Here is a 13,122-nt window from a genome sequence, read left to right as displayed (position 1 = left end):
ATTTAGAAAATAACCTGTTTTTCCGAAGATGCAGGTGCCTAAAACATATTCAATTTCTGGAATAATTTCTAGGCCTACTACACAATAGGCCTATATTTATATTTTTGCAATTGTGGTTGACACATGGAAGAGATTTGCAGTCAAATCTTCGGATTTGATGAAAAAATTGCAGTTTGGTAAAGTTAGGATCCGCCACAAGTTGACAGAATTCCGAAGAGATAGGAAAGCTTTATTTTTCAGACCTCAGCAGATCCAGCTGAGGAACATTCTAATTTCTGTCAGTGCTCTCCACAAGAGGAATGATGTACATGTAGTACTTGTTGCAAGCCGTGGAGCTCCGTCCCTGAGCTGTCAAATATTGCTCACGCCTTCAGTCTGTAAGCAGACTAATCCAAAACAAGTCGGAGCATCAACCTGCTTCCGGCTCATTTGAAACCTTTTTTCCCCTCCTCAATTCTCCTTTCCGCAATCGGAAGTCTATTTTTAAAACCGTGATCATCTTGTCACATGGCTTTGGAGAATTCAATAACAACAAAAAATGGCGACAATCACGTTGCTCCGTGTGCTCTTGCTGCGTCATTAAAAATATTCATGTAAACACGAGGCGCTAAACGGGCGGAAAGCAGGTAAGTGAGCCATATGATATTATTATCTACCGAAGCTTTCGTGGTGTTCATAATATTAAAAGCTCATAATAGGATCTTGAAGCAATCTGTTTGTTTTTGTTGAGAAAGGGGTGTGTGCGCGCCTGTGTGCATGTATGTGTGCGTGCAATGTTGGGCGTCAACATTTGGCTGCACACTATTGCGAATCATTATTGCACTTTTTCCTTTTATAAAACCATTTATCCCCGCTATGAAAATCTATATGCAATACCGTAAATACTGTCGCAGTTTTGCTTTACTTTTCTTTGTTTAAAAGTGTAAAAATCAAAGGTACTTTTGTCATATTATCGACGTCCTTATGGTTGTTATTGCGCGTGATACCAGTTTACTTATGTCGCAACGCTCCAGTTTTTATATATGAAAAAAAATGACTAGATCACTGTGAGGTAAACGCCACGACCAGTTTTATTGACATCAAATTAGACAGTTGGTGTTGACAACAGATATTTATGTGGCAACACGTTTGTCCGTGTTTTTGTGGCACATTATCGCCATTCTCCCCACGCATGAACATAGTGTGTCTGTCGTTGGATTGAGCTGCGGGGTTAATGGAGTTGTTTACATGAAGTGCAGAGGGTTGGACCGAAGAGGAGGAGGAGAAGGAGGAGGAGGTGGAGCCGCCACGTACTACAGACGCCACCGGTAGGGGGCGGAGCCTGCGACGAGTATCATAACAAGTCTGACGTCACTCGCCCTCTGCAACTGGTATGAATTTAGTCTCTACCGTTCCCTAGCAGGAACAAGAATGACCAATAATTTTTTTGGGGGGGTGGAATTATGCATTGTGAGCCCTCTGCAGTGGGAAAAAAAACAAAGCATTTTTTTTGGAAATTCAGTATTTTTCTACACAAGGAATAAAAAAATTTCTTTTGGATTGTGACGTGCATATGCAATCATGTGCACGCGTAGATGCTCGGGTGCATCATAACTAAAATACAATGGTACCTCGACTTATTAGTTTAATTTGTTCATTAGTATGACCGAACTCGTAACTCAATTTACTCTGAAAATCTTTTTCAGCCCCCAAAATCCACCACAATTTTTATTAGGGGGTTTTAATCAAGTGTATGCATTGTATGAAATAATAGTAGTAAAAATGGAAGGAAATTAGGTATTTTTTCATTTTTTATTATTATTCATTTTAATTACTGTATGTTGGGACAAGCGGAAGTCACAACTGTGCTCCTGAGCTGCTTCATTAAAGGTTGTGTGTTCTGGTGTGTGACATCAGCAACATGATGGGTTAATCCAGGGTAGGCAACCTGCGACTCCAGAGCCACTTGTGTCTCTTTGATCCTTCTGTTTGTGGCATTCTGTGACTTTGGAAAATAAATAATGAATATTTAATTTAGATGTGATTTTATTTTGTAGTTCATTCGTTTGTAAAATATAATTATAATTTTAAAGATTATGATGATCTTGTAACAATTTAGTATTAAGCATTTTACCCTTCAACCCATTTAACCCGTACCAGCACTTTTCAATTTTAGCCTCTAACATACCGGGACTTTTTACGACATACCAGGACTTCACATGATTCCACTGTACCCTCTCTTGTCGTATTTTTCTCTTGCACTTTGTGATACTCATACGACTCATTTAGTAATTCGGTACCTCAAAAAAACAAAACAAAAAAAAATGATGCTTCCTGTGTCAAGGAAGCAGCAAATAGCCTCAAAATATAACAAGCCAACAATGCAAAGGCTAACTTCAAAATAAAAGCTTACCAAATAATACATTGATGCCAATACAATAGCTTTTGTAGACTTTTATTTTGAAGTTGTCTTGCGTGGTGCTGTGACGGCTAGCTTGACTTGACCTTTTAGTTTGCCTTATCACGTTTTTATTGCCATTCCATAGTTGTTACCAACATCAACACAGCTGCATTTTTTCTAATCCGGTTGACCACTTCTACCTCGTTATTCCCGGTAAGGCATAAGTAACAGCCCAAGGCCTCCAAAAATTCTCTTGGAGCCATATGCTAAACTTAACAGGAAGTCCACCATTTTAAAGTTTCTTTCAAATATGACCACATTTTTCCACTTTTTTTTTTACGTCATATTTTAAAGAACTCCTCCTAGAGATATTATCCGATTGTCTTGAAGTTTGGAGGTTTCAAATGATGATATAAAAGCAAAAAGTAAATCTTTTTATTTCGTCAAACTCTATTGTTGTAGGGATGCATTGTCTGCTAAGAAAAATAACGCTGATCTTGATGGTTTAAACATTTGTCAAAATCTATGAAACTATGCACACACATAGAAACATAGTCAATATAATATTAGATTATTGTGTCTTTTAATTTATTTTTTAATCTAGCTAATTTAGCTCTGATTTTTCCTTGATTTACCTACCTTAAGTCGAATGGCTCAACTAATTTTCATGCCACGTGTTTAATGTACTTTAATGTCACAAGCTCACCATGATATTTAAATTTATAATTACATTTAAAAATGAATGAACAAAACATCGAGACAAATTCAAATTTAACCTTCATTATTTATTTTCCAAAGCCACAGAAAGCCGCAGCAGAAAGATGGAAGAGCCACCTAATACAGTAGGCAATCCTAAACCTTTTGCGGGGGCCATGTATTACTCGCAGTTAGTCACAGGGTTTGGTGCTGACAGTACTATAATCCTTCAAACACTACATCACTACATACAGAAAGAACTATTTCATGATTTAAAGGCAAAGTCAAATAAAAAAATGTGCTTTCGAAGAATATGTTCTATGAAGACCCAGTAGTTGAAACATGGCATTCTGATTCATATTGTGTTTGAGGAATATAAATTGAGCAGTAAAATCCAGCCGTTTTTAGCCATGTCAAGGGCAACCATTTTGTCACTTCTGTTGACTGAAAATTACATAATTACAAGACTATTCAATGACATACAAGCTATTTAAAATGAATATGATTTACATCCATTTCATCGTTCGAGCCTTCTTTTTTCTCATATATAAATATTGTCAACAATTACACTTATTTTGGCATACATCTAAGATAAAGTTATTAAATGTTTCTCTCAATAGTGAAACTAGTTTGACCCTTAAAGTCTAATGAAGCTAATCTAATGCCTTCCTTTTAATGTTCGTGACTTGCTTTCTCACGGGTGCTATGTACAATAGACTACAGGTGAAACCCAACCTTCCTGGCACTGACCGAACGGTAGAGATGAGATTGTTACAGTTTCTCAAACTTTCTCTAATTGCAAATGTGGTTCCTCCAAAATAAAACAATGACATCCATTGCTCTCACACTCTCCAGAAACTAAAGCAGTGTTTCCCAACCACACACTGGAGTGCTGTGAGAGGTCAGCAGGTGTGTTATGGCAAATTAGCAAATCTAACTTAATCGGTTTGAAATTTATAAATTAATAACTCCTTGTGTGTCTTCCTTCATGTATATCAGTTTTGTGTTCAGTTTAACAAGTCCAGATTTCACCGTGTACATAAGTCTGCGATTAGCTGAGCTGTGATTGTCGTTATTTCAGTAGGCCTCACCTATTTATACTTTTTGTGATCATTTAGTTTGGTGGTGGTTGGTGTGTTTTCTAATACGGAATATGTGCCGTAGCTCAATAAAGTTTGGGAAACACTGAACTAAAGAAAATGACAGTCATTAATTTAATAGCACAACCATATTACATACAGCCCTTAGCCAAGAAAGTCTTTGTATTATTGCATGTATGGCATTATTTGTATTGACTTCTTAGTAAAGTGTATAATAAATAAATAAAAGCCCATTTTGTGCCCTTGTGAACCATCATTCCACTGATGATGGTTTGAAGACGCCTGGAGACTTCTAGATTTGACAGGCTGCCCTGGTTCAGTTATCACAGTGCTGATGCTGTCCCCATCGAAGGTACAGTACTGTGATAACTGAAGGATGGCTGCCAACTTGACACTTATACTGCGGACCGAATGGTTATTTAGTCTTTTGATGCAGCATGTGGAGAAATGTGAGTACGTATGTAAAAAAAAAAAAAGCAAAACAACAACAACTAAAAAACTGTTGCACTCATTTGCGTGTTCAGTTCCCAATGTAATTAAGTCAGTACAGTATATGTGACATGGCAATATTATGTTTTTTTCCCTATGTGTTCCTATAATAAATATGTCTATTCAAATGTGTATGTGAATCTTATTAACTCAATATTTTTTAATATGGACCATGAATATATATCTTTGATTTCATTTGCTTGCTCTTGGTTTTAGGGAAGAAAAAAAAAGTTTTCTTTTCTTTTGCTGTGCTAAGTTACGGAAACAGGTATGCATTTAAACGACAGGAAAGATGCATTTTTACTTTTCAGTGTCTGCACTTTTACTGAAGTAAAGGAGCTGGATCAGTTAATGTACTACAACCTAAATTCTCAGTTTGTGTACCTAATTCGCATTTCTAATCTCGTGTCACAGCATTACTGATGAAATCCTCAGCATGAAACTATAGTAAGTGTACAACACGGATGTCTCACTCTAACCCTTGCCTCACAACAGACAGCTAAATACAATTAAGAATTATTATTATATATAATGTATGATGATAATTATTTTATTGATCAATATACAGTAAAACACAGCATCGCAATAATGCAGCAAACTTAATTTGGCTGGCCATTTCATTCCAAATAATTGGCAGTCTCAAAATACGAGCCACAACAAGATTCCGAGTAATTCCACACCACTGCAAACTACAAACAGCAATAAACAGTCACGAAACCTCTCATGATGTTAATCAAAATTAGTTGTGCATCTCGTGCAAGTGGTGATAATGTTGTGGCTGTACTTATATACTAATATGCTAAACATAAACACATCTATTATGTGAGTCGAATTAATGTGCTTGGCGTAATTAATGTGCTAAACGTAATTTTATACAGTATGTCCATACCAGCTAATGACGTCATCGTGAGTGACGACCCGAACAGCCAATCAGCGTTCGCAGCCGCGACGTGGTTTTCGGGAAAGGGGACGCTGCTTTATTGTCAGGAAAACTACAGTCTTTTTCGCTTCGAAATTTTGAAAATAACATCAGAAAGAAACCAAGTGCCGTCGATGCTGGATTTTCTTCTTCTCCTGTCGTCAAATGGGTGGTGAATGAGTTTTAAAACCCATTAAAAACAGTTTTGTTCCTGTTTTTTTCTTCTTAGTTGGTCCGAGACGCAAATGTTTTACACCAAACGGAAGTAACCTGACAGCTGTCTAGCAAAGAAGCTTGTTGGTAAGCGGATGTATCGCTCAATGTTTAATTCGAAAAATATATCATTTTCGATTATGTCACGTTCGCATACATTGCTGTCATTTGCCCTTTTCTTCGTGTTGTATAGTGTAGCTTTTTTTTGCTTGACTTGCTTTTTACGTACTGACTTAAGGAATAGCTAGGCTAAATGATGTCGACCAAGCTAGTGTGGTTTAAATGCTAGCTAGCAGTTCATATTCTTGTGTCCGTGCGTAAACTTTCTCAATAGTCGTACTGGAATATGAGATCGCGCTGATGTCGTGAGTGATCACAATGTAGATGATGTCACTGCTGCATACGTGACAATTGGGTTAACAGCATTGTGGCATAAATATGTGTGTAATCTTTTCATAAGCACCTGTTCATGTAAAGAAAAGGTTTCTAGGAGCTGCACAATCCTGAATGCAGTAGTATCGGAGTATTGTACACTACCTCCTTCCCATGCATTGATGGACTGGGCTAACAAGGGGCCTTGGCATTTTTTGGCCTCTCATAATTAGCAGACCTAAATTGTATGTTCCATTTTTATAATACATTTATCAATGCTCTTATAAATTATAATAATAAAAATCATAAGAAGAATAATACAGCATATATTTTTTTCCTAACCCAACAAGAACGAGTTTGAGGCAAACAACAAAATAATCACATACTGTAATTTATTTTTCCACTGTAAAGGGCTCCTTGCATAAATTATTAATTGCTCTTCAAGGACAGCATAAAACTGCTGAACAATAAATCATTACATTCACAAAAATGAACTCACTCGAAATTGAAATATTCTCAAGGTAATATGTTTGTCCTGCTAATAATTCAAAATCTGCAAAGAATTATTTGGCAAGGCAGCTAATTTATATACATTTCCTTCACTAGGCAACTCAATTTGCTCAACACAACACAACACACACATTTACTAACACAACAGTTAACAAAATTCAGAAGCAATGCTGAAATAACAAAAGATAGTTTACAAAAGTGACTAAAATTACGTACATTGACAACATTATAACACATACACAGAAAACTTTAAAAAAAATATAAGTAATATAAAGCGGCATGTCGCACCAGCAAGCAGCTGCTCGTTTATAACCATAATTTGTTTACGGCTTGATTCTTTATGCATGTACAAATTAATGAGATGATACACCATTCACCTTCAGTGAAGCTCTGCATCTTGTGCGAGCATTTGTAAGATGTTCATAAATGCAGCATAAATTGAAGGCAATATTGTGGCTTTAAAAGTTTTGGCTGCAATTGTTTAGTGCATTTTCAACATGAAACCAAAACTATACTCAATGCAAAGGGTTATTGCTTTTTGCTTGCAATAACATTAATGATAAGACAGTCTTCGACATCATGGGCAGCTGCCCTTTTACTCAGCTTTCTCCTGCACGTACATGCTGGTCTGTTGTCAACTGACTGTCTCAAACCGTGACCAACGGGAGTGCTCACACAATGTATTTTTTCCAATCAATTCTGCGGTGCTTTTTAGTCCTGTACTTTACCAACAGAGGGCACTGTGCAATGTGAACATGAAATGCTCCCTGTTGGTCAGGCAGAGTGCGCAAGAAAGTTACATGCGTACAGATCTATGCAACTCTGTCCGTACACAAGGTGATCTGCATGATATGGCGCCGCGTCCGTTTTGGAGAAAAGTTCGGGACTTTTAGGTGTGCCTTACGGTCGTGAAAATACGGTAATCTTGGCAGCCCTACTTACTGAGCAGCCACGACACAAATGTGTGCATCGCTTTCATATGCTGCAGCAAGTTCTATTTCTGGTTCTCTGGTCATCATCAAACTTGACATTTTTGCCATCACAGGCACAGTCGAAATTGAACAACGTATTTGAATTTTTAGGTTCCACTGTTATTTAACTCAAGTCCAAACTCGTTGAAGTATTTTACAAATTTTTAAGCGATAGGTTCTGGTGAAGCCATTTTATTATATACTGTATGTTTAGTCCCTTCGTAATTTAATTCGTATTGTCATATCCTAATTCAGGGTCTGAATGCCACTTCACTGGATGATGGAGTTAAGCAGGCTACTCTGTGGAAAAATGAAGAGATCCAACAGCAGGGCCCCACTCGCCTCTTCTCCTTCTTCCACTTGGGGCTTGGAAATCCATTTCTACATACCAGATGTACATCAGCTGGAGTTCTTCAAAGGTTGCTACACTTCAGAAGATCTGTGTGTGGAGGCTGCAAAGAAATGCTGTAAGTCACTGTTTAGCTCCCAATAACAAGACCGTTTCAGTGACTATGTTTAAATCAGTCTTGTTTTTGGTAGGCATTTTAGATTTAGTCTTAGTCTTAGTCGTGTGGTCGAAAATGCTTATTAGTTTTTGTCAGATTTAGTCATTCCTATTCATGATAGTTTTAGTCTAGTTTTAGTCAACGAAAACTCCAAAAGGTTTTAGTCGACGGAAACGCAAAAAAAGAAGTTTTAGTCCCATTTTTGTAAATTTATTAGACCAAAACTCAAAAAGGGTTTAGTCCGTTTTAGTTAAAAATAGGACTATAATATTTCCACCCAATTGCAAAGACTGTCCGATGGACTATTAAGGATTATGCGTTACAAACAGATAACGTAACAGTGGAATCAATGCTCATTGTTTTATTTGGCAACTGTTGTGGCTTTATTTCACTTAAAGCAACATAAGATTAAAACATGGACTTGTAGTAAAGTTGTTCTATAGTACAGTCGCACAAGTACAAACTCTATGAAATATATGTATGTCTTGTTTACTTGCACCAGCTTGCGGTTATCAGAGCAAAGTAGCCTTGCGAGTGTCACTGTCGCCATGGTCCGTCAAATAAAAGCGTGTCTGTGTGTGTGTGCCGAGACGAATGGCCGCAGACGTGTTCGTGCGACATCAGTATGTGTGACGGTGCATGCGCGGCGCATGCGCCCTTGCGTGCTGTCCCGGTGGTGGGCATGCCCAAACAAAAGATAGGTTGCACTTCATTGCAATGTTTTGAAAGACAGATGACACGTACAATAGGAAGGGATGTCATCAATTTTGAGCGTCTGACGAACCACACGCTAACAAGTTTGTCCCGTCTCGTCAATGAAAATTTAATGTACGTCACATTTTCGTCATCAAATAACCTTGATTAGCTTGTCATCGTCTCGTTATCGTCATGAAAAAAAGGGGCGTTAACGAAATATTTTCGTCATCGTCATCGTTGATGAAACAACACTGGTTTAATGAAGGCAATAAACCATTTAAAACCCAAATATTGGCTGTATTCAGGTTTTTAAAAGCCATAAAAACACGTGCAATAACCTAAATATCCCCCTGTTCCGAATATCATCCCTGGGTTACACCTTTTCTAACCGTAATATTTGCTTATGTACATGACGATCGGAATACCCTGGTCGCACGGGACACACTGCGCATGCTCAACCGCAAGGAATCTTGGGCTTTGTAGTACAGGAAGTGTATGTATGTGTGGTGTTTGGCACACAACCCAACGGAAATACTCAAATAGTGATAAAGAAAACATAGCGAAAGCTATAGTAAGTACGACACCACACTTTTTGAGTATGGGGAAAGAAAGGAAGGAAGCGGAAAAACAAGCAGAGATGACGTATATTGCGTTATGAAGTTATACGTGCATCAGTATTTCACTCTGGTTATTTAAATGTGAGGGTTAGCTCTGTCCACTCAAGCCACATAAACGGGTTATTCCAAATATCTTAGAAATTGGAATTTGATTGGAATTGATTTTTGTTTTAATTTCACCTGCATACAAAACGTTTTGCTTTGCCTCTCTAGTTTGAATCTTCTACACAATCAAAATGTGGTATGTGCCTAGAAAAAAAAAGAGAAAGGGAGAGAGAGAAATCTCATGTGTGATGCGTATTTTAAAACTCGGAAATAACATAGTTGAGCAAAACACAACTGTTACCACATCAACGCGCATAACCCACTTTTTTTTTCAATATTTTTTTTAGTACTGTCAATTAGTAACGACCTTGGTAGGTTATGTTTTCTTGTTGCGTGTTGCCGTTCATAGCTTGTGGCAAATGTTGTATTTTGGTTAGTGAGATTTCCAAGTTCATAAAAGCAACAAGCGGTGCATGGTCGCCACTTAGCACGTGTGCTCTTGCTGTTTCTATGACAATAACGCGTATATAAAAAATAAGTTTTGGTTTTTAATACACGTGAATTCGCTGACAAATGCCGCCACAATCACCAGTATACGCTTCAATATGTTAGCGTACCACAATAGGACATCACATTCAGCGTTCCATCAGACGCACATGATAGCCTATGCATCCTGACTACAGATAGCTTTCATACATGTCTGTCTCTGTCGTAAATTAAATCGGGTATCAGCCGTTATGTGCTTCTTTTTTAAGGTGCTCGTTTATCACCGCTGTGCTGCTATAAAAGGGAGGTTTACATCGTATTCAGTAATTGTGCGTTGATGTGCAGCTTGTTTACAGCGTAGACATAAGAGAGCGGCTCTGGTGAACATGGGGTTGCGAATAGATTATTTTATTTGTTTATATCAATGCATATTTTGTGCAGTTTATATTGATATTAAATTGGGTGCGGTGCGACATAAGACTACTTTTAGCATGTTTTGTAATCTAATTACATGTCACTGCAGTTCGTGCAGCTAGGTGCGAATCTGTGCCAGATGGCATGATTGACGTATTTGAGGTAAGTCGCTCAACTTGGTAAATGTGAACTGTCAGAGACACATTGCGTTGACACAGCCAATCAGTGTCGAGAATGTATTTTCCACATCTCACACACATGCACATACACGGCGTACTGTGCAGTTAGCGTGGCAAAACAATGTAGGGCAGAATAATCATTGCGGTCTGTGCTGTATACCACAACCAGCCAAAAAAGGGACAGGCTTTGAGATTGGGGAAGGTGGCGTATCAGGTAAGTATATTTACTTGTTTGCAGCTGATGAACTTTGAACCAAGAGAACAATAATAGCCAACGTTATAGCACTGTTAGAGGAGAAGGAAGTGCCTCTCCTCTATTGTGGAGGGGTGTGAAGAAAGCAGCTATGTTTGTATCCTGTGATCAAACACACGCAAAGCACGTGGGTCGAATCGACATTTCACGTTTATCTTAAACGTATCATGAAAACCTCCAGTGGGTACGAGTAAAGGTATCACAATCTAATAACAATCTAACATTGGCAGAAGATTTAAACTAATAGTAGCAAACCACTCATTGCTAGAAAAATAGAAAGGCCAGGTTGCAATTTGCCTAGAGGAAGCCAAAACTCATCTGTCCAAAAGTTTAATGACTGATGAGAACAGTTGTGTTTTAAATGTGTTCTAATGAACTACCATACTGAAATCGTGTTGTCACACTACACTAAAGCATGGTGAAGTGCCATCATGTGATTAGCTGATTGTCATGTGAATCGTTAACAGAAACTGATGATTTTTCCACATAACTACACCTACGGAAAATAGTTCATTGTAAATATTGATTTTAACACGATAGTTAACAAATTACGTTTTTGTCATCTAATGAAAGAAAGAAATGCATTTTATGTTGTGGTAAATTAAGTAGGCTCAATTTAAGTTATTTAGTTTTAGTAATGCCCCTACATGCCTTCACCTATTGGATGGCGATGAGCTCTTAAGGTTGCTTCTGATTGGTCAAAGTCAGATAAAAACCTACAATTCCATATGAAACTTATTGCACGTCTTTGCATTACGCACACGTCCAAAGAGAAGTGCTCATCAACAAAAGATTTATACAGATTTGTGAACAGTATTTGAGAGAAAAGTTGTTTTGTGTGGTTTAGAAAGTCTTCCAATTTTTTTTCAATTCAGCTTGTGAAAAATGACTGCAAAAACAAAGTGTGGCATTTACATTTTTGTTGAGTGAATATAATGTTCAAGTCAAAACAGAAGTGATATTTTGATATGAACTAGACAAAAGGTATGATTTTGATTGTTTTTGCTGTTTCTTTTCCTTTCATCAGCCATTTCTCCATTGTGCCACAATCTCTTTGGCCTTTACAATGAAGTGACAGGCATGTGGTGCCCGCCGAACTATGAATTCAAGATCACAGATGAGACCAATATTCGGTTACGCTATCGCATGAGGTAAGCTTGATTTCTGTGCATTGCATTGCATTAAACGTTAATGGAGATCTGCTGTAGGGCAATCATCGCAAACACCTCAAAACATGCACATAGGTCATGCAGAATGGGAAGAGAAAATGACCCTGTGGTGGATTGCACATATCTGTTTGTGAATTATGTCTTACAATGTTTATAAACGTTAGGGTACAGAAAATCTCATGCGCAAGTCTGTCCATTTTGGGAAAGATGGAACTTGTCATTCCCCTTTGTCAATGTGGAATAATGCTTTGAAGGAAAGATGATTAAAAAATACTCATTGGCAACATTTAGAAGTTCTATGTGGATATAGATATCAATATTCAGTACAATCAGATACATTTCAAATGCGACCTCACTAAACACTTTTTTTTTTCTGTTCACATTGACTCTCAGATTCTTTTTCCGAAATTGGCATGGCATCAATGAAGGTGAGTCTCCAGTTTGGAGACACTGCATAAGTAAACTTAAGGGACGTCTGAGCCAACAGAAAACACCAGAAGGAGCCCCACTCCTGGATGCCGCCTCTCTTGACTACCTGTTTTACCAGGTATTTAATGTGCATGCATGTTCCAGGGGTACATTCTGGACCAGTGTCAGCATCAGAGCACATGTTACCCGGAAGGGTGGGTGGGGGTATGCAGTAGATCAATGCGGGGGGGGGGGGGGGCTGCATTCTCCTGCTCACTCACTCACTCACTCACTCACTCACTCACTCACTCACTCCCACTCCATTAAGTGATTAAACAGGTATGCCATCCATTGCGATGATGTCCTTCCATAATTTCTAGGCATTAACCAGTTAAGCATCAAACGCCAGTGGAACCAGAAAACAAAAAAAATAAACAGGAAGCAAACCACGACCGTGGGATTCCAAAATAAATGTACACAGTGTGAATCACCCTCTTTGATAAGCAAGACCACTGAACTGATGGCCACATTCACACTTATTGGCAAATTCAAATGAACTTAAACTACATGTTTTGTGGATGTGAGAGTCGGAGTACTGAATATAGCCGAAGTATGGGTTATTAAGAAAAATAAATTCAGATAAATACACCGATAATCCTTGCTGAGTAGAGCTTGTCAAAATCAGGCATGTGGCCTACA

At 38.0% G+C, this 13,122-nt stretch overlaps 1 protein-coding gene across 3 annotated transcripts in view; it reads left to right on the top strand.

Moving 5' to 3' along the window:
* The first annotated feature begins 359 nt into the window (after positions 1-359).
* The window catches only part of jak1 (Janus kinase 1), a 31,696-nt gene continuing 18,933 nt past the window's right edge, over positions 360-13,122 (top strand). The window contains exons 1-5 of one of the 3 annotated variants that reach the window (XM_088313944.1): positions 360-626; positions 1,239-1,370; positions 7,906-8,117; positions 11,874-11,997; positions 12,409-12,562. In XM_088313944.1, coding sequence (XP_088170070.1) covers positions 7,913-8,117; positions 11,874-11,997; positions 12,409-12,562 — 483 coding nt within the window. In that variant the 5' untranslated portion in view covers positions 360-626; positions 1,239-1,370; positions 7,906-7,912. Of the gene's footprint in view, positions 627-1,233; positions 1,371-5,603; positions 5,885-7,905; positions 8,118-11,873; positions 11,998-12,408; positions 12,563-13,122 lie in introns of those variants that run through there. The other 2 variants (XM_088313943.1, XM_088313942.1) reach the window with 2 other exon arrangements.

This window comes from Idiotropiscis lumnitzeri, chromosome 13 (assembly GCF_059441095.1).
Source record: "Idiotropiscis lumnitzeri isolate Australia: NSW breed Sydney's pygmy pipehorse chromosome 13, RoL_Ilum_1.0, whole genome shotgun sequence".
NCBI classification, from domain to species: domain Eukaryota; kingdom Metazoa; phylum Chordata; class Actinopteri; order Syngnathiformes; family Syngnathidae; genus Idiotropiscis; species Idiotropiscis lumnitzeri.
Note: the sequence above shows the minus strand (reverse complement) of the source record. Positions and strands in the feature narration are given on the sequence as shown.